Source organism: Coptis chinensis, chromosome 3 (genome assembly GCF_015680905.1).
Source record: "Coptis chinensis isolate HL-2020 chromosome 3, ASM1568090v1, whole genome shotgun sequence".
Classification (NCBI taxonomy): Eukaryota; Viridiplantae; Streptophyta; class Magnoliopsida; order Ranunculales; family Ranunculaceae; genus Coptis; species Coptis chinensis.
The window spans coordinates 97,682,293-97,708,969 of NC_141458.1; the positions used below are offsets into that span (position 1 = coordinate 97,682,293).

The 26,677-nt window shown below is 37.0% G+C and overlaps 4 protein-coding genes and 1 pseudogene across 21 annotated transcripts; 2 read left to right on the forward strand and 3 right to left on the reverse strand.

Annotated features, from left to right (window-relative positions):
- Positions 1-1,631: 1,631 nt before the first annotated feature.
- On the forward strand, positions 1,632-2,000 carry LOC147511959 (translationally-controlled tumor protein homolog pseudogene; annotated as a pseudogene).
- A 2,343-nt stretch (positions 2,001-4,343) lies between these two features.
- On the reverse strand, positions 4,344-5,045 carry LOC147511960 (uncharacterized). The gene is made up of 2 exons (XM_086598622.1): positions 4,904-5,045; positions 4,344-4,813 (listed from the first exon to the last, which is right to left on the reverse strand). Exons 1-2 carry the CDS (start codon positions 5,043-5,045, stop codon positions 4,344-4,346), a joined length of 612 nt encoding a protein of 203 aa, XP_086454748.1.
- An 8,396-nt stretch (positions 5,046-13,441) lies between these two features.
- Positions 13,442-14,469, reverse strand: LOC147511961 (uncharacterized). The gene is made up of 2 exons (XM_086598623.1): positions 13,729-14,469; positions 13,442-13,591 (listed from the first exon to the last, which is right to left on the reverse strand). The coding sequence occupies exons 1-2, from the start codon at positions 14,467-14,469 to the stop codon at positions 13,442-13,444; spliced, it is 891 nt and encodes a 296-aa protein (XP_086454749.1).
- A 62-nt stretch (positions 14,470-14,531) lies between these two features.
- On the reverse strand, positions 14,532-15,993 carry LOC147511962 (uncharacterized). The gene is made up of 3 exons (XM_086598624.1): positions 15,848-15,993; positions 15,133-15,564; positions 14,532-14,877 (listed from the first exon to the last, which is right to left on the reverse strand). Exons 1-3 carry the CDS (start codon positions 15,991-15,993, stop codon positions 14,532-14,534), a joined length of 924 nt encoding a protein of 307 aa, XP_086454750.1.
- A 1,260-nt stretch (positions 15,994-17,253) lies between these two features.
- On the forward strand, positions 17,254-25,097 carry LOC147511963 (uncharacterized). Of its 18 annotated transcripts, none has more exons than XR_015219547.1 (7): positions 17,254-18,805; positions 19,078-19,189; positions 19,798-19,967; positions 20,086-20,333; positions 22,289-22,362; positions 23,027-23,276; positions 24,435-25,097. XR_015219547.1 is itself a non-coding variant. In XM_086603527.1 (7 exons), exons 5-7 carry the CDS (start codon positions 20,310-20,312, stop codon positions 24,981-24,983), a joined length of 702 nt encoding a protein of 233 aa, XP_086459653.1. In that variant the 5' UTR covers positions 17,254-18,805; positions 19,078-19,189; positions 19,798-19,967; positions 20,086-20,145; positions 20,269-20,309; the 3' UTR covers positions 24,984-25,097. The 18 variants fall into 18 exon arrangements, 11 of the variants coding, with proteins under 11 accessions (XP_086459653.1, XP_086459654.1, XP_086459656.1 ...); XM_086603527.1 differs by lacking the exon at positions 22,289-22,362 and having other exon boundaries at positions 20,086-20,145; positions 20,269-20,333; positions 24,556-25,097; XM_086603528.1 differs by lacking the exon at positions 22,289-22,362 and having other exon boundaries at positions 20,086-20,130; positions 20,269-20,333; positions 24,556-25,097.
- Positions 25,098-26,677: the final 1,580 nt, after the last annotated feature.

Genomic DNA, 26,677 nt, shown 5'->3' on the forward strand with positions numbered 1-26,677 from the left:
ACAGAAATAGAAACAACAGGAAAATAACCAAACCATCATGACCTTTTTTTTCTATGCTGTTAAGGTGGGAGGAAATTGAAAACTGTTGTGGGGGTTCGGTTGTGGTGGAAGTGTTGGTGGTGGGAATGTGAACAAATCTGTTGGTGGTGGATAGGGGATGATAAGGGCTGGGGAGGTGTTTGGGGAGGTGTTGACGATGTTGTCAGATGGTGGTGAGGGCGATGTTGGTGGGTGGTGGATGGTCGGGTTATTTAAAGGATGATGGTATTTGCTGGTGGGAGCGGTGGCCGGTGATGGGGGCGGTGTGGGGTTGGGTGCTGGGTTTCTTGCTGGAGATGGGGGCGGTGTGAAGTGCGCTGGGTTTCTTGCTGGAGAAAAAGTGCGCTGAGAAGAAGAGTACGGCGCTGGGTTTATTTTATTTTATTTTTTTTCTAGTATCGGTGAATTGAGGGGAATGGAGAAGGTAAAGGGAGATGCCGACGGTGGTTGGTGGGTGTTTGGAAGTCAACTAGACGGCCGGTGATGGAAGGAGTGAGATTGGCAGAGGAGTCGACTGGTTAGAGAACAGTGGAGATCGGTGGGGAAGTGGCGAAGATGGTGGTAGGCAGACGGTGGAGAGGGATCGGTGGCAGCAACTAGTAAGTGCTGCTGGAAAGGTGCGGCGGTGGAGTGAGGTGCCGCACGAGTGGTGCGGCGCTGGAGAAGAAATGCGCTAGAGAAGAAAAAGTGAAAAGAAAAAAAGAAAAGGAGGACAACTGTGATGGTAGCGGCATAGATGGATCTAGGTGTACTTAATTTGGTAACCTCCACTATTTAATTAGGTCGACTTTTATTTATTTTTTTTATTTTTGAGTTTTTTTTTGTCATTTTGACTTTGTCAGCTAACTGTTGACTGACGAAAGACTAACAGAAGTTGGAAATGTGGGGTATCACAAAAGCGATCTTTAAATGTGGGGGGTATCGCTAATTCCCTCTTATGCAAAGTAGTAAAATGGGGATGTGTTTGTTTTCGGTGTTGTGTGTTGAAGAAGGAGAAGTAGAGAGTAAAGGAGGTAGGGTGGTGAAAGTGAAATAAATAGACTTCAAGCATTCATCTAAAAAAGGAAGAAAGGGAGCCCCTATTTATTTTTTGAATTAATTAACTATCAACTTAGTGATCCAACTTGCTGACTTTTTCCGATTTGGTGATTGAACCTTTTTTTTCATTTAATTTGACCTCTACTTTCAAAATTTTTCAATTTGGTGATTCTGTCAATTTCAATTTAACAGACATTAATTCTTTTCTTATGTGGCAAATAAGGTTATTAAATATTTTCATGACGTGGAATATCGACATCAAGTAGGCGTACACCACATTCCACGTGAGCTTTGAAATCTGACTTTGATTGAAATTATGACTTTATCCACCCCCAATGGTCGTTATTGAACGATATCGTTTTGCTAACTTAAATACGCTTCTTCTCCATCTCATTTCTTCCCAAGTAGAGATCGATTTAAGTAGCCATGGCATCATCAAGCTCTGGTGGACAATTTAATGGAGAGGAGCAATAAACTCTGCCACCCCCTCGTGCAGTAGTCGGCTCCTCCTTTTTTAGATCCGTCTATGAGAAAAACGAGGATCTGCTGCAAACATGTTGGTTTATCAAGATCTCCTTATAGGTGATGAACTCTCAGATTCACTTCCCTACAAGGAAATAAAGAATGGAATGATGTGGGAAGTTGAGGGGAAGTGGGTTGTTCAAGGTGCAGTCGATGTTGACATAGGTGCAAACCCAACTGTAGAAGGTAGCAGTGAGGATGTGGGTGTTGATGACACGACTGTCAAGGTCATAGATATTGTTGACACATTCAGACTTCAGGAACAACCTTCTTTCGATAAAAAGCAATTTTTGGGTTTTGTCAAAAAGTACATCAAGTTGTTGACACCAAAGTTGGAAGGAGAGCAGCGGGAACATTTCAAAAAAAAAATATTGAGGGAGCAATCAAGTCTCTCCTACTGAAGCTGAAGGAGTTCCAATTTTTTATGGGGGAGAGCATTCACACTCCTCTCCGAGTGAAACAAGAACTGCATGGAATCATCCATCGCAGGAAGCATAAGAACTCAAGACATAATCATGGATAAACTCTTAAACTGGAATATCATCGATGGAATACCTGTCAAAATTAAAATAATTATCAGCCTGTCCAACTCCTTGCTGCTGGAAAACAAAATATATAAATATAAGATAAAAAATCATGGTTTCCAAAAAAAAATTGATGTTAAACAATGCCCAGAAAAACAATGGAAGAGGACTGTCAAAAAAAGCACCTGTTTGAGAATCGCACTCATGAGATCATCTTGGTCAAAATGTTTACCAATGAACATGTTGTCACAATTAAAGTCACCAAAGGTTTCACATTTCACTCTGAATGCACTGTCCAGTGGGGTCTGTTACCCAGCTTAAAGCATTCAGGTTCAACAACAGTTCATTCAAACACTTAAACATTATTCATTTAGTAGGCTTAAAACATAAACACAATCAACACACTTAAAACAAGAACTTGGTTCAATATTATATTCTATTATTGCATTTACACGCCCAAAAGTTTGTTGCCCAAATAGTCTGACATAACACCACCAAAAACTTAAAAAACGAAACGAAACAAAAACACTTAGTCTGACATCACACCATTTCTTAGTGCCTGCAGTATTCATTACTTAGTTCCTCCAAGCCAATAGTCATTACAAAATGCTCATAGTAGAACCTCACACATTTCAATAAATCTCAATATGACAAGAAACAACTAACAACATAAAAACTTTAGTCTGGCATCACAAAACTTAGTCTGACACAAAACAAATTCATCATTTTTAGTGCCTGCAGTCTTCTTGAAGCTCTTTGTCTCGATGCCTAAGAGATTAGCAGTGTCTTCATTTTCATTTTACCTCCGCTTGTGCTTTCAGTTGAAGGCTTTCTGGTAGTTGTATTTTTCTTAGGAGTTGGAGGTTTTCTAGCAGTTGGAGGCTTTCTAGTAGTTGTAGTCTTCTTAGGAGTTGCAGGCTTCTTAGGACTTTCTGTTGTTCTAGGATTTGCAAATGGAACCCTATTACTTGTGTTCCTTGTATATGCTGCAACTCTTGTGTTTGGAGCAACCCGAGTACTCATTGTTGAAGAATTCCAAGCAGGCCTTTTGTTACCTCCAGTATCATTTCTAATGTTAGCATCCTTTGGAATCCCAACATTTCTAGTACTAGCCCCATTGCTCCTCCTACCGCATGCAATTTGATGTAGATGCTTGCTTTGAGAACAATGGCTCCATCCACCTCCCTTTTTTTTGTTCAGGTAGCTGGCCAAATGCAACAAAGCACAAATGTACACCAACAATAAATTAAAAACAATTTTACACTTAAGAACAAGTGAATTAAAAACAATAAATAAGCAGTATCACAACACACTTAACTTAAGGAATTGCTTACCTTAACAAATTGTCTACCATCTTCAAAAGACAATTCTCCAAGACCTTTAGGCACTTTCTCCCTTCTAGCATGCTTTAGTTCCACTACATACTCATTAGCAGACATTTTGACCCTGCTAATTTTCTTTGGTTCCACTACATAGTCATTATTATGAGGCTCTTTATTTTTTCTAGTGGAAGCAGCACTCACAAGTTGTTTCCCTCTTCTCTTGTTACTACTTGTAGCTGTTACATAAACATCTATTGGTACATTATGCAACCCTTGATCCATGCCTTCACCACCAGTAGCATCATTCTCCATGGCATGTTCATTGTCCTTTTAGTATATAATATAAAGTAAATACATTTAAAAACATGCAAAAATTGAACATTAAGAATAGAACATAAAGTAAATACATTTAAAAATAAACTTACATTGATGATTGGCTTATGAGGACATGCTTTCTTGTTATGCCCAAGATTAGAGCATATTGAACACCTCATTCTCCTACCTTTTCTTGACAGATGGCTTTTGCCTTTGTCAGCTTCCTCATCAGCCTCTTTTCTCCAAAAAATTTTAGGCCTACCAAGCATTCTCCTATTGATAGGTGGTAATATAATGTTAGCTTTTGGTCTTGGCCACATCCTTTCCCCATTCAGAGGATGCATGTAGGAATCATATGCTTTGAACAAAGTTTCCAGGTAGTAGCATGGATCGACATAATTGTATGGATCATCATGCATGTACAATATAGCACTAACAGCATGGGGACATGGTATACAACTTAAACCCCACATTCTACATGAACAATGTCTAGCCTTTAAATTCACCACATACCCATCTAAAGCACCATGTCTGACTTCAAATTGAAAATCCCCAACACAATCTACTCTCCACATGCATTGTTCTAGCTTATTTTTTCTAGTTTCTCCCTTGCCTTTGGACACAACCTGTCATGCCACTCTTTCATTGTCTTTCTCTTTTTCTCCATCCTTCCATACAAATATACCCTAATATCTTCTAGCATATGAATAATAGGTTTTGCTCTAGCCTCAACAATGACACCATTAAAACACTCACATATGTTGTTTTCAACTACTTCACAACATGAAGTTGTACTAACATATGCCCTAGACCACCTACTAGGCCCTTGCTTAATCAAATAATCATATGCCTCAGGACAAATACTTTCCATTTCAGCCATCACTAATTCAAACTCTTCAGTTGTGCCACATTTACAAGCTTCCCAGAACATAGTTCTCAACTGAGCCCCTCTATACTTCTTCCTGAAGTTTGCATAAATGTGTTTAGCATAACACCTATACTCTGCCTGAGGTAGCAACTCTTCAATAGAAGGTATCAGCCCTTTCTGCTGATCTGTAATCATTGTAATCCCAGTTCCTTATACAATGTGTAAATATATCATCAACAAGTTTATAAACCAAGACCAAGAATCAATAGTCTCACCCTCAACAATTGCCCAAGCAATGGGGAACATTTGATTGCTCCCATCCCTCCCAACAGCAATTAAAAGTTCCCCTTTGCAAAACCCCTTGAGAAAACAACCATCTAGCCCAATCATTGGCCTGCACACACTTAACCACCCCATCTTCAATGCTTTAAAACACATATACATTCTTAGGAAATGAGGCTGAACTTCACTCCCATCAACCTCAATATGCACTTCATTCCCAATAGCTCTTTGCACATTACTACCTCACAATGACGCTCTGGTCGTCCATGTCAAAATCAGCGACTGGACGATCAAACGCGTCCTCATCGACCCGGGCAGTTCATGTGACATCCTATTCTACCGAACCATCAAGGAGATGAACTTGCCCAAATCGGTCATGATCGATCCAATTGCCCCTCTCTACGGCTTCAATGGATCTCGTGCTGACCACATCGGAGACATCGTTCGACCCATCTCAGTGGGATCAAATGACAACAAAGTGAGCATCAACACGCGCTTCAGCATCTTAGATGTCAACTCGTCCTATACTGCTATTTTAGGACGCCATTGGATCCACAAGATGCAAGTAATGCCTTCAACACTACATCAGATACTATGTTTCCCTGGCCCTAAAGGCATGATGGAGCTACGAAGCAACTAGCTCGATGCTCACAACTGCAACCAGATCCTCTCAGTCAACAAGCCCGCTGGGGCTTCACTCAAAAAATAAGGGAGAGATCACAAAGGAAAAGATGGCAGAAGACTTCATTACTGAAGTCAAAACCCTTGCCAAATCCACATCTAGCGATTTGGCAAAAGAGAATGTTGGGGGCTCAGCCAAAGGAGTTGCCCCAGACGTCAAGTCACAAAAGGACAACGCTGGGGGATCAACCAAAGAATTCACTCCAGAAGTGAACTCACCTGAGATCGCCCAGCCGACTCAGTAAAGGGAGGCACCACAAGAGACAAGGACCCCAGAGGTCGCCCCTCCCACTACTGAGGTCCCAGAGACCGAACTGAAGGAAAAGGTCAACCTAAGAACTGAGGACGACCCCAAATTTGTTTACGTAGGAGCTAGCATTGATCCTACACTCAAGGCACAACTAGTAAGCTTTTTATCTCTGAATAAAGACGTTTTCACTTGGTTGTACATCGATGTCCCTGGAATCGACCCTAACATTGCATGTCACAAATTAAATGTCAACGCTAATACTAAGCCAGTTCGCCAATAACCTAGGAAACTATCTCTTAGGTTCAAAAAAGCAATAAAGGACGAGATCGACAATCTCAAGAAAGTAGGCTTCATTAGAGAAGTGGAATACCCCGAATGGATTGCTAACATAGTAGCAGTCCCAAAAAAGAACGGCATAGTTCGCCTATGTGCCGACTTCACCAATGTCAATCAAGAAACCCTTAAAGATGGCTTCCCCTTACCAAGAATCGACCAACTCGTGGACCAAAGCGCTGGCCACGAACTCATGTCATTCATGGACACCTACAGTGGCTACAACTAGATCCCACTAGAAGAAGAAGACCAAGAGAAAACATCGTTCATAACAGAGCAGGGCATCTACTGTTACAACGTCCTCCCATTCGGCCTAAAGAACGCGGGAGTGACCTACCAACGATTGGTCACCGAAATGTTCCAGGACATGTTAGGAGATACCATGGAAGTCTACATAGACAACATGGTTGTAAAAATCAAGAAAGCTAGAGATCACCTAGGTCACCTCGAACAAGCATTTTCCAGACTGAGGTGAACCCAGATGAAGCTCAACCCCAATAAATGCCTCTTCGAAATGTCCTCCAAGAAATTTATCGGGTATCAGGTAACTCAATGAGAAATAGAAGCAAACCCATATCAGATTTGAGCGTTCTTGGATATGCCAGATCCAAAAACAAAGAAGCAGATACATAAATTATCTAGAATGGTGGCAGCTCTAAACCGATTCATACCGAGAGCGTCAGACAAATACTGACCATTCCTACAGATTCTCAAGAAAGGCGAACAGTTCTCATGGAATGAACAATGCCACCAGGCGTTCTCCACTCTCAAAAACTACCTCACAACACCACCGGTACTAGCAAAGCCAATTGAGATTTAACAACACTTCCGTTCTTCCTCTTTGCCTCCCTACTCACTATCCCGCTATCTTCACGATCCATGCTCTGATCACTGGACGACCTAACAACGTCTTTACCCCTTGACCTCTTTTTCTGTTCCCTCCTCTTGGCTCTAATCCCTTGACCTCCCCTTTCAATGAAGTATCTCACTACTTCATGCAGCTTCTTCCTCTTCTCAGAACGAGTCAGACAAGCAAACCTCTCGATTACAGAACACGACGTTCTCCTGGAAATAGCGACCTCTGCAACAAAAACAGTTCAAATATCAGTCGCCATAAAACACAGTGGCCAACATATTACACAAAGACAAGACACAACAGAACTACCTAGTACATACCAAACCCTAGTGTTGACACCAAACCCAGAAGCACAGTAGTTCCCAACTACCAACAACGGCCTCTTCTCCTAGGGTTAATTACGGACCCCATCCAGAATGCTAAACTTCCCAGTCAATGTCTGTAGGCTAAAGTTGTTTGCTTGGGATCGCTTCACAGAAAAGTGCTCAGTAATGTCAGCAACCTCGATGCAGTACTCACCACTCTCGTTCAAAAGGTCGAAGACTCTAAGCGACCGCCATGTATTCCCAATGAACTGACAGTGGGCTTTATCACAAAAGTTTAAGAATTTACACGTTATCTTAGACAATGGCGACCTCCCGCTCTCAGTTGCCCCTCACAGATTACCACCCAATAATCCTAGGGGACGAACTCGCTACTGAAAACATCAGCATCCTCTCCCAGCTCGTGTATCTCCAGATCGCTCACACGTATGTTATAAGTGTGCCTCAAATCTGGAAAACTTCTCAGAGCCCGTTTATCTACTACTCTAGGAAGCAAACCACTAGAGGAAGATGAAACCCTATCACCAGAACTACTTAACACCCTCACGACAGTTTCATCCTACTCTACTTCTTCACCCAAATCAACCTCCCTAACCTCCTGAGATCGGGTATCGTCTGAATCAGACATTCTCCTCCTTATCTTACAAACCCATAACAACAACTAGATAACAACAATGAACTAGATACCAACAATGACTACCGACCCAAAGAAAAGAAAGGCTGACAGGAAAGAAAAATGGCGGATACTAACCTTAGCTCTCGTACTCAGAAAAAGCAAATGAGGAACTCTGCAGCTCTCTAGGCGTATACCACAAGCCACCCACCGGTTCGTTTTTCAAAAAAAAACACAATCATTTGATCTAACCCCTAGTGTGCCACGTATTCACGCAAAATGAGGCATCTCAGCTGCAACTTTTCAAATCGTACATACCATGTGCCACCCATGTCTTGAAATGGTTCGCCTGCAAGTTCAAAATTCAAAATTGAACTGCCCACACCTTTGCAGGTATACACGTGCCAAAAATGACCCGGTTGCGATGTTCACTCACATATTGCTCGCGTTCTCCCACGTGCTAAACACGTGCTATCATTCTTTCTCAGCATATCGCTCTGATGTCCAAAGCGACCTACTGAGATGGGGCTGTGTGAGGGAATAATATTCACATCCAATGAATATCAAGCATGTGTCCAGCATAAACATCTTCCCCAGCCGACCTACGATCCTCGTCCTCATAGCTCGCTTCATAGTGACTCAACTAAGGTAAGCGAACTGGTTGACCAAGCACCAACCAATCTGAAGTCTTTGTCACACGAGCTCGCTTCATAGTGACTCGCTACACACGAACAACCTCTCCCATCAGTGATCTCCCAGACTCTCGCTCGCCTCAACAGTCAGTAATGTATGTCTTAATTATCACCTTTAAGACCACAGCTTCGGTCCCGCTCAACATTAAATCTCATAACTCGCCATCATGGGTGGCGAGTGGAATGAAGACTTGAAGCTGACCTGACACGCAAGAGCAGGAGGCGCGAACCCCTTGCTTATATAAAAAGGGTGAGAAACTATGTCCGAAGTCTCCCCGAGAGAGAGAACTTGATACGTAGGGAGTTCATCCATATGAACTCGATCAATTCAATCCAATCACCCCAAACCTTTCATCAAGTCTACATTTGTAAGGATCACGAATAGTAATATCTTCATTCATTTGTGTCTCTTCCTCAGTCGGTTGCCGGTAACCGCATCTTCCATTCTCTTCTCCCTAACACTAGTACTAATAGTAATATCTTCATTCATTTGTGTCTCTTCTTCATTTGATCCCGCAACCATGTCTTCCATCGTCTTCTCCTTGACATTGTTACCCATCATATATTCAATAATTTGGTCAATAGAAACATTAACGCCACCATCTTCATTTTCCTTCTCCCTTTCTTCTTCTTCTTCAAAGTATTTCCTCTTCCTAGTACTGGAACTAGCTACTTTTTTGGGGGGTTTTTTACAACAGGGTTTTTCTTCTTCATCTTCAAAATGGGTCTATTATTTCTTGCTCCAACTGTAGTACTACTTGAAGCACGTGTTTCCACCATTGCTCTTTAAATCAAAACATATACAAAATCAGCAGATGCCACATAAAGTTTTGTAATTTACCAAAAACTAATAAACGAAATCTAGCTAGTTAATACAAGTGAAAAGAGATCTCTCACCTTTTTGGTCTTGTGGTTAAACAAACCCTAAAAGAAAACAACTTGATTTTCACGATATGTGGTTCTGACAACTGGACCGTTTTAACGTGAGTAACTTCCGTCAATTTTTAAGGCACAAAGTAAAAGTATGTAGTAAACTGTAAATCAATGCACATTTATTTTTTATTTACAAAATTTTAGTTTATAAGACGAAGGACGTGTATTGAAATTACGGACCCGGTTTGTAGATAATGCAGGTTTGTAGATAATGCAGATCTAGGGACTAGGGTAATTAATGGTATCAGAATTTATCATTACTACTTTTGTTTTAATACACTAGTAAACTCCATCGCAAATGAGATGTTTTGAATTGGAGACTAATGATTTTTTAGTTGGATAGATTGTACAAGTTGGTGGCTCCTAATGATCAATAAGAAAGTAAGGGACGGTGTGAAAAATTGAGACTCTTGGTTATTAGTGAGTGTTTGTAATTTGAAATTAATTTTTCTTTTATTAGTGGACGTAGGCATTGCCAAACCACATTAAAACTTTTGGTCTCTTTAGACTGTATATGTTATCAAAGTTGTTTTATATTATGTCACTATGACAATTAATAACACAGAGAAGTCAAAGAGGCAGTGTAACGGGGGCTGTCTAGTTGTTTGGATTCTAGATGGGAGCAACGGTTCCTCATGTAAGTACGCAATAACAATGCTCCAAAATATAAATTTTAGATCTCATCTATCAAAACCAAATAATGTTATAATGAATAAAACTAATGAAATACTAAATGTGAAATTTAGCAAATTGTTTTGCCGTCTAATAAATTAGGTGTTTAGGTTTGTTAACCTAATATAGTTTTTAGTTGCAAGAAAAATACTGAAGGGTGTGTTTCTAACACGATCGGTTAGGTGTTTAGTTTAGTTGCGAAAAAAAAAATAAGGGTAAAAAATAATGTAGGGGATGTTTCTAACATTATCGAGCTTTTTATTGAGAAAAAAAATAGTGAATGAAGTGTTTCTAAATTTTGTTGGGCATTTTTTAATTGCTATAAAAATAGTGATGGAGGTACTTATAAATTGTTAGAAAAGAGAAAATCAAAATCACTATGTTAGGGGGAAGGTTCTAGAAAGTTCGATCCGGGCTACATTTAGCGTAGAGATGTAAGGCCGGTGTTAATGGTCCAGTTCCTAATGACTTAAGAGCCAAGAACCATTTAATTTTATGGTTATAGTTCTCATCTATTTTTAAAATTGTGGAGCCTTATCCATAACCACTCATTCGTATATAGCGAGTACTTACTGTCCTAGTTCTCTGTTCTTATGAAATTCACTATTGCACATATGTTGTACTGTTCCTATCTTGAAAATATATACTAACAAAAAAAATGTTGCACGAACGAGTCACTTTTCAAAGATTAATATTATTAATTATCTCGTTCAAGAATATGAGAAGTAAAACCATATTTTAAAGGTTGTTATTCGCCATACTTTTAAATTATTTATACCGTTAAATAGTATGCAAATAATATATTAACACTTAAACATAAAATTTCATATAACAAAAATGAAAGTCTGTACACTATATCTCTAATTTTTTACGGTGCTAAAAACACAATACCATTCAGTTATGATCCCCCATTTTTTTAAAGAAAAACTACTCAGTTCCGGTTCTGAATGAATGTCAAGGTTCTTTTTAGTACCCATTTCTATATGGTTTATTAATTATTTTATTTTTTGGTGGTTTTGGTTCCGAATAAATGTAATATGAGAAACAAATATATATATCATACTCAAGTCAACTATATTTATCTACAAATTAAAATTCTTTTGAAACATTGACTTATATTTCTACTTTTTAGGGAAAAAGGCTATGGTATGCACCTTGATAAACACCCAAAACTATAATATAACCCCTGTATAAATATTGTATTTTGGTTAATTATATGTTTAATAATTATGCAATAATAGTATTTTTGTGTTTTCACAGATTTCGACAGTCAACGACAAAATTATAACAAAACCTACATTTTAGCATGAAATATAGCCAAATTTTTATTTCTACAAGCAAAAAAAGTTCAATATATAATTTGTACCTTAAGTCAGTGGAAACAATGCCCGAACGTGCTGGTTGTTGTGATTGTAAACGCCTCTGCATCCTTGGTGGTAAAACCACAATCAAGCCTCCAGCATAAAAAGTCATTGATAGTTATATATATACTTTTATTCTTGACGTTTGCATCGTTCCTGTTTAAGAACAAATTAGATAATAATAAAATAGTATTATATATCTACACTATATGATAGCCAGGTCTTCCGGAATACCCTTTCCAATATCAAGTAGGCAATTTAAGATCTCCTTATTTACTTAATTTAGAAACACCTCCCTCACTAAATTTAGAATAAACCCTACTTTTATTAATATAATTTGAACAAGGTCTCTTTTTTATTAATAATTTAGAAATACCTCTATAATGTCACTTAAATTAAATAATTACCCCCATTTTCCACATTGAAATTAAAACAAATCCTATTTTATTATTGATAATTTAAAAGAACCTCCCTAATATCACTTAAATAACATAATTATCTCCCATTTTGTTTTAAAAAAATAAATAAATGAGTCTCTCCTATATAATTACAATTACCATTTACAATTAGAATCCAAAAGAAACCATGCTAACTATCGATTTCAAGAGACGGGGTTCAAGACTTAGAAAAACCGATGCGTAGTACGGTTTGCATACTTGTAGCTAATAATATTTTAATCTACTCACATGATTGATTTCTTTTGTTTCGATTTCTTGTTTTTGTTTTTCCTACATTTGTTTTTCTTCGGCATCTTGACTCTTTGGTGCTAGTGAGTGCTAGACCAATTTTTGCTTGTTTTGTTGAACTGTAGTGACAACTAGTGACTAGTAGGCCCTCCTTAAAGTTAATAGTAATAATTTGCTGAGTCTTTTTTTGCTACAATTGCCAAACTAGCCCTAATGTCAAAACATTCACTGGAAGAATTCTGGCATCCATTTTTTTTTTGCCTTATGACGGATTACTATACATCACACTAAACAATTTCAGGATTCGCAAATTTTCTGTTTTTGAAGCTAAAAGACAACAAATATCAATTAAGTTTAGTGGGTGGTGTTTGGATCTTATTTTTTCAATTTTTTTTTTTAATATTTTTCTGAAAAAATATTTATTCTAAAAACAATTTTTAAATAAACATATGTAGTTGTGGTAAGTCATTTTATCAAACCAATAGATTTAGTGCAATATTTTTTGGCATATCGCGGCATTTAGTACTAAAACATGTTGGAGTTCATTTGCCCCAAAATGAAAGCTCCAAAAAAAAACAAATTTTTGCTATTTATTATAAAACATATTTTTTGGCCCAATAAATATTTTATAGATGGAAAACTACTTTTAAAAAAAAATAGAGACCAAACATGTTTATTTTTTCAAAAAATATTTTTTCACTAATAAATATTTATTGGCTATAAATAAATGAGCATGTCTTCAGTGCGCGAGATGTATCGTGCGCAAGATGTATGGGCCTTTGCAGGGCCGGCTCAAGGGTGGATGTGGCCTTAGGCGATGATCCAAAGCGAGGCCTTTTTTTCGAAGTTCATTGACAAGTTTTTTTTTTTTATTCCAACATTTCATATCCAATTCATACAAACACCATAAATCAATCATAATAAGCTGATTTCACAGTCTCAATACATTCACAAATAATTCCAATAAAAGACAAGTATTGATGAGCAATAACTTGAAAGAATGAAGCAACAACAAGCTCAACTAGACATATGCTTTATATTTTTAACAATCAAAGCACATAAAAACAACAAACTACCTCCTTGATCTCGTCTGGCCCATCATCCCACATGTCAGAGGTCCACAAAGTGAGGTTATCTCTCAAGAGTCCTTGTATGACTCCTCCCTAGGGTATCCAGCTCCGCAATTGCTTCTTTACATTCAGCACCAATTTTAAACTCAACGAGATAACGATGGTAATCACCCATCATTTTGAGATAAAAGACTTTCGAATCATTTAAAGTCTACTGAACATACAACAACACAACTGCAAAATGAAAAAAAGAAACATATCATAGCACTAGTAGTAAAACAGAAGAGGGAAATAAATATGAACCAACCCAAGCAAATCAAGGCATCATTTAAAGTTTATTTTTCTCACCTTTTGAGCTGCAAAGACATCAATTAAATTATCATAGTCAAGTTTTTCAAACATATTCTTTTCAATAGATAACATAGCTAAACCATTAAGTCTTTCTTGTGACATAGTGGATCTCAAGTAAGATTTTATCAATTTTAGTTTTGAAAAGCTCCTTTCACCAGAAGCAACAGTTATGGGTATCGTCAATAATATTCTATATGCTATGCAAGCATTTGGAAAACAATTAATTCTTTGAAAAAAACTTAAAGCCTCAATAGGCAAATTAATTTTAGTTTGTAAAACCTCTTTCGCAATGTTTAACTCATGAAACAAATCTAGGCCATTAATATCAGAAACCATATCATGTCTTAAAGAACTTTCAAGATTTTGACAATATTTTTTCAAACTAGTCTCATCCAATGCTTTCAACTTCTTTAAATCATACAAAAAACCAAATACATCTTCATACATTTGAAATTGTTCAAACCTAGTTTTAATGGAAGAAAGAGCTCGATCAATTATATATAGAAAAAAATCAATTCTAAAAGCTTCTTCTGCTGATTTTGTTGCCTCATCATTGTCATTTTCATCAAATTGTTTTTTCCTACGAATCTTACGCTTTTCACGAAATACAGGTTCTACTTCCATTTCAAGTGCAATCTCTTTAGCTGAAATCATAGCAGAAGTAAAACCATTTTTCCTATATTTTTCAAAAAATGAAATAAGACCCTTTAACTGAGCTATAGCAATATCAATTTGCATGTCTTTAGATTGTAAGCTTTTCGAAACAGAATTAACAACAAATAATATATCATACCAAATGATCATGCCCAATTAAACTCAAAGTTTTCAAGTTCATAAGTTGCTAGACACTCAGCTTCACTTTTTGTTTTAGGATCTTCACTAGTTTTTGCTAATTGCAATAAAGCATTTCTTAACTGAGGAGCTTGGTATTTTATTGCTTTAACACTATTAACACGACTTTCCCATCGTGTTGGAGACCATGACTTAAGTGTGAAGCCTGGTACATTGTCTTTTCCTAAATTTTCTTCTAAGATTTTCCAACGCTTTGTCGAAGAAGAGAAAATTGTATAAATACGTTGCACAACTCCGAAAAATGAAATTGCTTTTGGACAAGAGTTACCCATATCACAAAGCACTAGATTAAGACTGTGACAACCACAAGGCGTATACAATGCTCTAGGATTTACTTCTAATAGTCTTTTTTGTACTCCTCGTTCTTTCCCCTTCATATTAGCTCCATTATCATAGCCTTGCCCTCTTACATCATTAATATCGAGCTCAAGATTCTTTATTGCATTTGTAAGTTCATCAAAAAGTCATTTCCCTGATGTATCATCTACTACTAAAAATTCTAAAAAGTGTTCTTCAACTTTTATCGGGATTGATGAAATATCCACACACCGTAGCACAAGAGACATCTGTTCTTGATGGCTTACATCAGGAGTACAATCAAGGATTACTGAAAAATACTTTGCTTCCTTAACTTTTTTAACTATCATAGTTTTAACCTCAAGTGCCAATAGACTTATCAATTCATTTTGTATATTGTGACCAAGATAATGAGTATGAATTTCACCATGTTGAAAACGACGAATATGTTCTTTTATTACACGATCAAACTCTGCAATCATTTCAATCATGCCTAAAAAATTTCCATTATTTTCTTCATAAAGCTTCTCGTTTGTACCACGGAAAGCCAAGTTGTTTGTTGCAAGGGTTTTCACTAAGGCAATAATTCTCAATAGCACACCTCTCCAATGTTGCCTCTCTATTTCAATTTGCTCTTGTACCTTTTTATCAATTGTTTTACCTTTTTCAATCTCTCTTTTAAATCTGCCCAAGCAATCATACAGTTAACATGTTCCGTATTTAACTCATGTCTTTGGAGACTACTACTAATATTTTTCCAAACTTTACTTCCTTTACTAGCTAATTGACTCATGCTACTATTAGAACTAAACAATTTGCAACAAAAACAAAACACTTTATCTAAGTCTTTTGAGTAGACAAGCCATGTCCTCTTAGGCGTGCCTCGACTATTTGGTTTTTGAGCGTAATGTACTGCGGAAAAATGCCTAGTATTCTCATCTTTAGGATAATTAAAACCCGGACTCGCCCTAATTGGAGCTCTTTCAACCAAAAATCTCTTAAGTTTGTACTAACATTTTCCCGGTGCTTTGGATCATATATATTTGAAGGTCCAAATTCTAAATTGTCATTAAGACCTTCATTTTCTTCTTGGGGAATATGTGAACTATGCATTTCATTATCGATAATATTTTCATCTCCATCAATTTGTTCGGTCTTTCGTTATTTTCTAATTGTGTTAAATTGCTTGGTGGCTCATTTGCTAACTCTTCAGTAGAACTAGTTGTCACATTTTCTTTAGTTTTAGTGACATACTTAAGAAGAGCCCCCTTTTGCGATTGAATCAATTCTTCCTCTTTTCTCTTTCTTTTGAGTTTGGTATATCCAGAATCAAATTTTCTTGACATACTTACAATAAAAGGACATAAAAAAAAATAAACAAGAGAAAAGAACAAAATCACCTGATTTTTACGAGAAAATTAGCGCCCTTTTAATATTTTTAGTGTGTAACTCTGTCAGACTGTCAATAGGCGCCAAAATGCAAAAAAATTCTGAAATTGACAACAGAGAATAATATGTAAATAATAGATTCATATCAAAAAAGAAATTATCAATTTCACATTAAAGAGCATAAATTGATTACCTTCCAAATACAAAAGTATTAAATACCAATTTGTGAGATTGTGAGAATGTGATTTTAAGATATCAATGGTTGGGAGTGAAATATGGAAGTAGTGAGAGAGAGAGTCGTTGAGAAAAAGATAATTGATATAGAAATTGGTAAATTTGTCTTTAATTAACTTAGAAGAAGTAGGAAAGGCACCATAGAATGGGGAGATTTTGCATTAACCGTGAGATTTTCCATTTTCATTTATTCTTTCCAGTTAAGAGGTCTAACTAGATGAGGACACTCCCACAAAAAATTAGACTACTACGCGTTTCTAGCCATCAGATTTGTTATATAGTTTTGAGATACAAATTATATAGTGGACCACTAGATATTATTTCCTTTAAACCAATTCAATTCCCGAAATTTAGTGCGGTGGGGAGAATTGGAGAAAACAAATAGACGACATTGTCCTTTTTTGTGTTTTGTTTGCCTTTTAAAAAAATGGTAATATCAAACATGTGCAAGGAGAAACAAAGAAATTTTGAGGCCTTCCAAATCTGAGGCCTTAGGCGGCCGCCTAACTCGCCTAATGGATGAGCCGGCACTGGGCCTTTGGATCAGTACTTTGTGATGCAATACACACGCACCCCCTTTGGATGAGTGGTCCACATTAAATACGTCCTGCGCACCATAGATTTAGCCTAAATGAATAGGATCCAAAAGTTACAAACAACCCGTTAGACTTTTGAACAGAACTTCTATACTTGTATATAATTAATCTAAAATCTAGGTAGTGGTAATCCTGTAACCGTCATTTGTTCTCTGTAAAAATGAATAAGGTCTATACATGATCACTTGATGCATACAAGACGCTAACTCCTCATCACTTGGTGTCTTCATTACAATTCACGATCATGTATTACAAATTCATCAACAATTTCGTTTCATTTCACCATTTTACTACACTTTGAGGCTTCCCAGTTTACACTTTACACTATGATAAAGGACAACGTAGAAATTCAACCGAAACCCATGGCATTCTAGTAAATAAGTCAGCATTTCAACAGTCTTGCGTACTTTTCTTATTCATTCTCACAAGTCGCATCCCCATTTTACGTCTCAACGGGAGACCAACATCCCCTTCATCACCTCAAGGCTCAACTCACTCCGATTCTAGGCTTCTAGCTTACCCCTAGAAACCGTGCAACTTTGAACAGGAATCACACTAGAAAGTATGGAGACTAGACTACCCGGACAACAGCTGTATAAATGACTACCCGGTCCACGTTTTGGAGGGAATCGATATACACTGTGGAAATGACAACAGCTCCTTATGGATTTTGGAGGATCTAGACAGTAGACACCAAAGCTATGCTGTTACTAGCTTGGTCGGTAGGACTTATGCTTCACTGGGAAGGATAATTGATGCTTCGTCTCTATCTATTAATTCCATAGTGGCATGGGGAGTTTCCATCCATTAAACTACCAAGAGGGAAGTTCAAAAAGGAATTGATCACTGTAAACTCTCTCTAGTTGGAAGATTAAACTGGATTGAGTGAAAGCGCTAGCAAAACAAAGCTGAACCTCAACAACATCAAGTGGTGGACCCTCAACTGAGCCGCCAAAAACAAGAATTGGTGACTTGACTATTTGGAGTATTCAAACTGTTGATATAACCGGAACATAGCACCTTTACAAGTGAATATATAGTACCTTCACTACGTGCACTTCAAGAGGTGGAGACTATTCGAATAACTCATTTCCAACTCCTTTGAGAAGGGGTAGGTGGGCAGTGGGCTACAATGGGGGAAGAAGAGGAGAGTGAGAAGCAACCTGCTGTTCCAGTACATGGCGACCCTCTCCACAAGTGAAGAAAAGGAAAGTGAAAGAAGAAAGCAATTTATGATCCTAGTACTTCCCAGCTGCCTAGATCACAAACAAACGTGTTAAGATCCGGAAATAAATGACATCGTGGAGAGGTCGGGTGTTATCGTTCCAAAGCAGGGCAGTGTTGATTATCAAAGCAGTGATTATTAGGTCTATCCCCATTCAGAACATGGTAATATGTACAGCTGGCCTTCAAGCTGAAAGACTTCTGTGAAATCTCGTTTGGACCGGTGGTCCTTCAAAGAAGAGAGGTGTGACTGCTAAAATGGAAAGATGTATAAACGCCAACTCAAGAGGGTGGTCTGAGAATCAAAAGACTAACGGATATGAATCGAGCCTTGCCAGTGAAGATTGCTTGGAACCTTAGAAATGGTAGCAATGACTGAGTTATCTCTACTCTTGAGAAAGAACTATTATAGAGCATCCTCAATTTGGTCAGGCATCAGAAAAGCGTTACGAGTTAATTGACTCCAGCTCGCAGTGGAGAAGGTAATAAAGTTGATTTCTGCGGAGTTCGTAACATTGTATCACTTTTAATATACTTCTAAACTTACTTAGCGAAAAAAAGGTCCACATGGTATAATCTGTGATTCCTTCAATGTGTGAAAATGATATCACAACTCCTCACATTACTGAACTCAAGAAGGTAGTCTAATCCAAAATTATAAATGTTTTTTTTTATCTTTCATGTGATTTCTAGACAATCTTAGAACTGGAAATGCAAAATGATATAATTATATTTGTGTGATGTGCCTCTGCAGGAAGATATAAAATGTTTGATTGCAGAAGAAGAAGATGAAGGTACTAGGTAGCAAATTTCTTTTCGATTTTATCTGGTGAAGAAGAATACTGTATTTGTTTGAGATGGAGAAGGTACCAAATTAGTTTTTGTACATCTCTTTTATAACGGGTTTTGGGTTTTCCGCAAGATTTTGAACAACAAATGAAATAACTCAATGGCTCTGTTGAATTTTATTTAAAGTCCTACCATACAATGATCATTTTTTTTTTTAATTACACCTTCTTTATGTTTTTGATTCCTGAGTTAGTGTTATGGGTGGGCACTTCTTTGTAATGTTGTTCAAGAACACTGATCAATGTGATATGTGTTCTCCCATACAAATTTCATTGTACGGTCTTTTTTCCAGTCTTTTTTCTCATGATTAAACATGACACCACCATTGTTTCCAAAGGATATTGGTAGGTTAATAACTGCTAGGATAATTTGCTCTGAGCATAAAGACCTTTACCTGAATAAGCTGCAAATCGATTTCCACAAAACCCAAGCTTTCTTCCTTAACAAGATGCTCTATACCCTTCAGTTTCTAAAAGTCCACTAACATGATAACTTCATAAAGAAACCTTCTGAAACCTTTTCTACCCTTGCAATTGTATTGACCATCAAAAACATAGTTAACTATAATGCTATAAATCCCCAACAATCAGTAAAAAAGTTGTTTCTTGATTTTTATATTTCTCAGATATGGTTTAAGAAGAGTGCACATTTGGCGATCCCCATTGGTTTCTGAATGGGTTTAGAAAATGGTTGGTTCTTTTCTGTTAGGAGGACTCAGAGTCTCAGACAAATCATTGCTTGAGTCAGGACTGGAAGAGCTGAAATAAAGAGCATTTTAATTGAAAAGCAAGAAGGGTGGGTTAGGTTTTGCGTCATCAGTCTCACTACAAGAATCAACAACATATGTTTCCTGAACTTTGAAAGCTTTTTATATTTTGCTTACCAATTATGTTTTGTTGGTTAAAATTGACAGGTTAGATCTTCGGATAAAACTCTGGGTTATGCACTATGCTATATGGTTGTGTTTTCTTCTGTAGGGAAACCTCTTTTTTTTAGTATTGATGAGTAGATATGGGAGTACTAAAAATTTCACAAGCAATCCATATGCCTGCTGAAATTCAATTATTTTTTTAACATATAAATGATGGATATGCAGGATCTTGGATAATCTCCCCTGTTGCAGTTCTAAGACAATGAATGGATAGAAGCCATTTGGAAGTTGTATGATTCTAATCTTATTTCATTTTTAATTACTGGTAGTAATATATATTTATTATTTTCTTTTTGAATACATAAAGAAATGGTTAATAATCTTTAAGTGTGATTCCTCATATATATGGAATCCTGGATAACAACAACCCCAATACTCTTTCACGACAATAAACATGCATTATTTACTTGTGTGTTTAATCAAATTATGAGGTGGTGCTACAATCGCAGAAACCTAGGTAAAATATAGCCTATACCATCCTGAATGCAAAAAGTCACTGCCAGTCATATTGAGATTTGAGTAGGTATTTGATGTAGATTTTACTGGCGGAAGCTTCACTTTAACAATCTACACTTGAATTAAACAAACAAAAGACAACTCTTGTATTGAATCTCTCAAATCATAAACATCAACACTCTAAAAACACAACTCCCCCAAACCCTAACCATAAGCCCTTTATTTATACTAACCCTAAAAATAATAAACCAATAGTCATGTGTCACAAATAATAACTTGAAACAATTAATCTAGTGGACTCTCAACCCTTTGGGCTTGGACTCGAACTATGGGCGCACACATATTAAATCAGAAAAACACAAGGGCGCATGCCCATGTCTTGGCAACAACAACTTCAACGCTTTCATGCTCTGCATCATTCTCTCTAGGTTGACAAGAATTCGACCTCGAATTTTTCCCAAATAACTACTCACAAGAACAATAAAACACCATACGATCAACTGCGAATCAACGCACTTCACTCTCCATTTTGGAGAAGAATCCGTCCACGAGTTTTACCCTTGTAGCAACTTTTGGAGCTAAAACGCAACATGTCAAAACATATATATCTCTCACTACAAGTTCCATAACCAAAATCACCATATGTAAAGTGATGCAAAAAGAAAGTGGTAAAGCCATCAACATGATTTCTTTTGTCTATGGAAATACTACCACATCCCAAAACAAAAAATACGCAGACCTCCAATTGACTAACTACAAGCCTATGCTTCCTTTGGTCCTGTAGTTGCCAGATAGCGTATGGTTCCAGAGGAATTTGGTTGCCTCTTGGCAGACGATCACACTACCATATTTACAATCAAAGATGATGTATAAATGTATAACCAAAGGCTTGCTACACGTACCTAATTAAAATGGTATTCTGAGTTCTTTTAAGTTAATAGCATTGTGCTGTTTGTAAATAATTGTTTTTTGTCAGGCAACTTTAACGTAGTAAGACAATGAGGTAGACTGATTGATGAATCCAACTCTATATATTGGGTATTTGTGGTTCATTTTCTAGACATTGGAACTTTATTCCCTATCTTCTAAAATCCCCATGAAGGTGGGAATAACACCCTGTTGGAATAAGTTGGTGCATCATATTGGAAAGCACCACAAGGTTTTTTTTTTTGGCTTGTTCCCAAACTTGGTTTGGACTTGAACCACCACCATGACATCTCCTAATTGGTATTGGGTTAGTAATTGTTTTAGGAACCAATTACTAAATTGTAGTCACACACGTTTTTGAAAATCATTGGGTCTATATATACCCATTGATATGTGTGTGTTTGGTAAGCAAGAGAGGAGAGCCAAAGTTGTAGAAAATTGGTGAGAGCCAAAATTGTTGTGAGGAGAAATTGGTGAGAGAGAATTTGTGAGTTCCATTGGGGCTCTTGGGCATTGGTGAGTGTTTGTAATTTGTTCTCTCTATTGGAAATTGAATCTCATTTTGTTGGTAGACGTAGGCATTGTCGAACCATATAAAATCTTTGGTTTCTTCTTTTTATTTGATAAGGAAGGCATCCTTAGCTAATTGGTTTTATTGGATAGGATGGCATGTATTATATGTGATGTGTGTTATTTGGATGAAATATGCGTTTATGAGGGGTTTGGTTTTGTGAGATTTAGTTGTATGTTAAGCGGTGAAAGGAGATATAAGCAATAACACAAAACATAAATGGGATGACAGGGAGACTCAGATTCTTAGATTCCTTATGTTGGCTACTCAACGATCGTATGCAAGTCTCCGATTAGGCAAGAGGGGTATGATTATTTTCATAGATTTAAATTTAAAATTTTAAAGTCATTTTCATTTTGCATGTAATATGTTTGCAACGACCTTTCAGTTGTAAATATGTCTTACCGTTTCTATTGAATGCTGCCCTAAATCCATAACACGAGTACAGTGTGTTCATTGAGTACGGCGATTAACTAAACTTATTAGGACTGTGGCTTTCTAACTTTGTGAAGATTGTTTTAAACTATTAAATGCGAGAACTACAAAGCGACTATATTCACTCTTCTGTATTGTGAGACTTGTATCATTTCAATTTTAAGGAGTAATATTGCTTAGTGTTGCTATTTCTAAGATGTAATGTCTGTGTTGATGATAGTGTGTTATGGAACTTGAGTATTTCATTGCCACCCAAATTGTTCTGTTGGCTCTCTAAAGTGCAATATTGATTTCGTCGTTTGCTTTTCAAGCGAATATGGCTTTGTCGTACATTCGCTAGACTTACCATCTTATTTGCACAAACTTAATTTAAATAGATATAATTAAGAGTTTTGAAGATATTTGTCATATTGATTTAGAAATCAGCTTGAACATTTTAGTGTTGTTGCTTTAATAGAAAGAATCTGTATATATATGTATCCTTTGTTGATATTTAAATATTTGTTTCAAATTTAATTGTCGGGTGTGTTACAGGCATTGTTTCTCCATGACTCTAAATTTTGGGGTGTTGGCTTAAATGTAAAAATAAATGAAGTAGCTATAAGCTGTGCGGCGCCTCTACAAAAAAACATGGGAGAATATCCTATGCCCCATGCTTTATTTGGATCGTACTATTCATCTTCAACTCTTCACCTCTTTTGGCCCACTACTCGCTGCCCACAAACCACCCTTCTTTATTCTCCATCTGAGCTTTTGGTGCTTCGAGACGTTGGCAGAAACCCAGGTTGGTTCATAAGGTTTAAAATGTTTTAGTTTTGGATCTTATTTCCTTTACGGGTTAAATCTGGAGTACTAGTTTTTCTATTGTGATCACCTTTGGAGGTTCAATTCTTATTTGGTGATTATCTTTGTTCCATTTCATATTGTTTTGGAACATTTTCTTCTCAGTATAGACTTTGTAATTGGATTTTTCTATCCTAATATCCTATAGAAACAACTAGGACTATATATGAGGACCTCTAAATGGCCAGTCTTGAACCAAAATTTACTCTAATATTTCAATTTTTTAAGCACATTGGCCACTGGAGATAATTCTAAAATTTCAAATCACAGGTGAGTTTACTGTATAATGAACGAACCTTCTAAGAACTTGTGATTATGAAATAATAACTTTGAAATTTTATCAGGAACAACTCTGAATTTGCTTCAAAAATAAATCAAAGTTACGTTGAACTTTTGAAAAATAGAGTATTATATTATATTTGTTGTGATTTTACCCTAATTGTATGTATGTATCATTCGAATGTCCTCATTGCTAAATCCCATGTTTCAGTACAGATAAATGCAAACTATGTTAGGTACTAGAAAAATCTATATCGAAGTAATACATGACGATCTTTATTTGGGAGTCCCCCATACAGAGTTAAACTCTTTGTGAGCTTTCAATTAAGAGACTAAATATGGAATATTTTGGATTGAATCTTGACATGAGTGTTTGTTTCTGTAATCAAGAGATGAAACTCTTTTTTAAATGTGATTGTTATTGTCTTTGAAAGTTTTTTGAATGACAAGCAAGTAGAGGCACATCCCCTAACTAGGCACTAGAGATAAGCCGAAGGGCCCTTTGCAAGAGTAGGCACACCTATGTGCGTGCCTAAAAGGCCTTAGGCGCGAGACCTTTGGTTGAGCCTAGAGCTTAAGTAGTGGTCTGAGGCAAGCCTTTGACTGCATTATCCCTTTTGAACTCCAACCCATTGGTATTTATTTGCATGAATGATTACCTTTCAATTTGTTTCCTTATCCGTAGTCTTTCTCCACTATATATGTGACTATTTGTTTTTCTTCTATTGCAAGTTTATAATGTACCAAGTGTTTTCGTGTCTTGGAGAGTTTGACATACATGGTCTTGGTAGTCTTTTCACTTTTCTTTTTAAATCCCCAGGGTTTTCATAATCATAAGATCAAGTGGGTTTATAGAGCTAGATAGACCATAACTTGTTTGAGCGTCTGAGAGTAGAAGCTTACAGACATTTGGTGTGAAGACAACTTTGTTGTTGATGCAGCAACTCAACAGGATCAGAAGTTAAAGAAACTCACTGTTATGCACCTAGTGGGAGCGGCTCGACGGAATCCTGGTCCTGCAGGACCAGGAGCTATTTTCAGGGACAATGCAAGTCAATTCTTGTTGGTTCTGTCTAAAGAAGGAATAGGCATTCAAACCAACTACATGGCAGAATTTCATGCTATTATCGAAAGTATTGAATTTGCACTTAATCATGGTTGGACCTCCCTCTGGATAGAATCTGACTCGCAAGCAACTGTCGAAGCTTTTGCATCAGGTGATACTCTTTGGAGCTTCAAAGTCAAATTGGGACATCGCAAGGATAGACTAGTGAAAGTGATCTTAGTTGGAGTATGGAAAAGACATTTGGAGCGTAGCAACAAGCTTTTCTCCCATGGAGAGTATGTCAGAAAGTATTTACTTTTGTAAGTCCAGGGTGCAACCTATTATTGTGTGTTACTTATGTTGATTATACTTGAAAGTGTGCGTGTTATACACTTATACCCCTTAGAATATATGTTATATATATTTTTATTATTATTACTTTATTGAAAAAAGTGGAATTTCATGAAAAAAAATAGACAGACTCAATTAGCAAGTTTTTTAGGGAAATTTTCATTTTTATAAACTGTGTTAAGGGCGAGCAACATAACTCATCCATTAGGGAGGTGTATGTTCTAAGAAGTGGCTGATATTCATCTAGCATTCTAGCATTCTAGCCTATGCGTTATATTGCAACCTTGAAGGAATGTCATGAAACTGATGAAAGTAGTAGATGCTTATCCACGAACTTTTGTGAACAAGTGCTATGCATCGTGGGCTCGTGCAGTGCTAAACCACAAGTTGCTGTCCCGGTGTCTTGGTGGTAATGTGGAGGAAAGTACGAGATGTTGATATTTTGTACTTTCTGAATCGAAATGAGATCATTATTAGTCATTGCCCAGCTCCATATAAGTCGGCACATAACACATACTTCTATCGGCTTCTATTCCTTGACATTTCTAAATTTAACATTTATGATAATGGTATGTCGTACGGAGTCGGAAACCATGTCAAAGGAGAAGTTCTATACGTTGTGCCTTTATAATCGTGCTTAGGCCTCACTAAAACTAAAAGAAACTTCGCCTCTTCACATACCCTTTGTTTCTATACATACTGACCATCCCATACATAACCTCTTTGTTTCTCAATCTATTTCTCACAGTTCTATTTTCTGTGATTTCATGTATGATGCAGGCCATGATGGAGACTGAATCAAACCAAAAAAGATGTGTTGATCTCCTACCTACTCGTACACCAACACCTCAGCTTGTTTTCCCTAATGGACATGGTATAAAAGACTAGCCTTCTTTGATGTATCCAATCGAAACAAAAGTTATGTCAAAAGCTTTCATGAGATTCGTGAGAAAGTATGCGTGTTATCAATGCACGGTTGGTTGGTCATGAGGGAGAAAAATTTATCAAAAGTTATTTTGTGGAATCCGAGTACTCGAGAAAGTATTGATCTACCATCATTAGATAGGGGCCTTCGATATATCCAAACATGGGTCTTATTGTCTCCACCTATGAATCCTGATTGTGTTGTTGTAGCTGCGGGGAAATCTTTACCAAAGAAAAAAGGGGCTGTGAGGAAATATTTTTTCCTAACATGGAAACTAGGAGATAAAAGTTGGACTAAACAGGACTATGACCTTATGGCAGACGATGGCGCTAAAGATTTCATGGGAAAAACCGTTAGCTGCACGAATGGACAAATCTATGCAGTTACCTCCCGATATCAAGTTGCTGTAATTGATAGGGATAATTGTGGCACCCTGTCAGTAAGGTTGTTAAATAATTGTAAGAACCCTCAGATGTATTCCAGGGCATATAGATTTGGCAGCTTCTTAGTGGAATCTTGTGGGGATATATATCTAGTTGTCGAACACTACGTAGCTTTTCTTTATGCTACTGCAATTAACCACGTTGAGGTTTTTAAGTTGGACTTATGCAGGGAGGTGTGGGTGAAAGTGGAATCCCTAGGCAATCGAGTGTTTTTAACATAACCAACTGGTTCTCTATCTTTTTCAGCTGCCGAGTTAGGCGTGAAAGAAAACTGCATCTATTTAACTCTGGATTAGGAC

Bases quoted from the DNA above. Each gene is read 5' to 3' on its own strand.
- LOC147511960 (XM_086598622.1), bottom strand. From the start codon at position 5,045: ATGGGGTGGTTAAGTGTGTGCAGGCCAATGATTGGGCTAGATGGTTGT. The intron at 4,814-4,903 runs GTGAGACTATTG...CAATGATTACAG, and splicing joins TGCTTGGGCAATTGTTGAGG to ATCAGCAGAAAGGGCTGATA.
- LOC147511963 (XM_086603527.1), top strand. From the start codon at position 20,310: ATGGATAGAAGCCATTTGGAAGTT. The intron at 20,334-23,026 runs GTATGATTCTAA...GGTGTGTTACAG, and splicing joins ATAGAAGCCATTTGGAAGTT to GCATTGTTTCTCCATGACTC. The intron at 23,277-24,555 runs GTTGGTTCATAA...TTGTTGATGCAG, and splicing joins AGACGTTGGCAGAAACCCAG to CAACTCAACAGGATCAGAAG.
- LOC147511962 (XM_086598624.1), bottom strand. From the start codon at position 15,993: ATGCATAGTTCACATATTCCCCAAGAAGAAAATGAAGGTCTTAATGAC. The intron at 15,565-15,847 runs GCGAGTCCGGGT...TTGCTTGGGCAG, and splicing joins TTGAAAGAGCTCCAATTAGG to ATTTAAAAGAGAGATTGAAA. The intron at 14,878-15,132 runs GTGTGTGGATAT...TGGTTGTCACAG, and splicing joins CAGATGTCTCTTGTGCTACG to TCTTAATCTAGTGCTTTGTG.
- LOC147511961 (XM_086598623.1), bottom strand. From the start codon at position 14,469: ATGCAAATTGATATTGCTATAGCTCAGTTAAAGGGTCTTATTTCATTT. The intron at 13,592-13,728 runs GTGAGAAAAATA...TATGTTCAGTAG, and splicing joins ATGTCTTTGCAGCTCAAAAG to ACTTTAAATGATTCGAAAGT.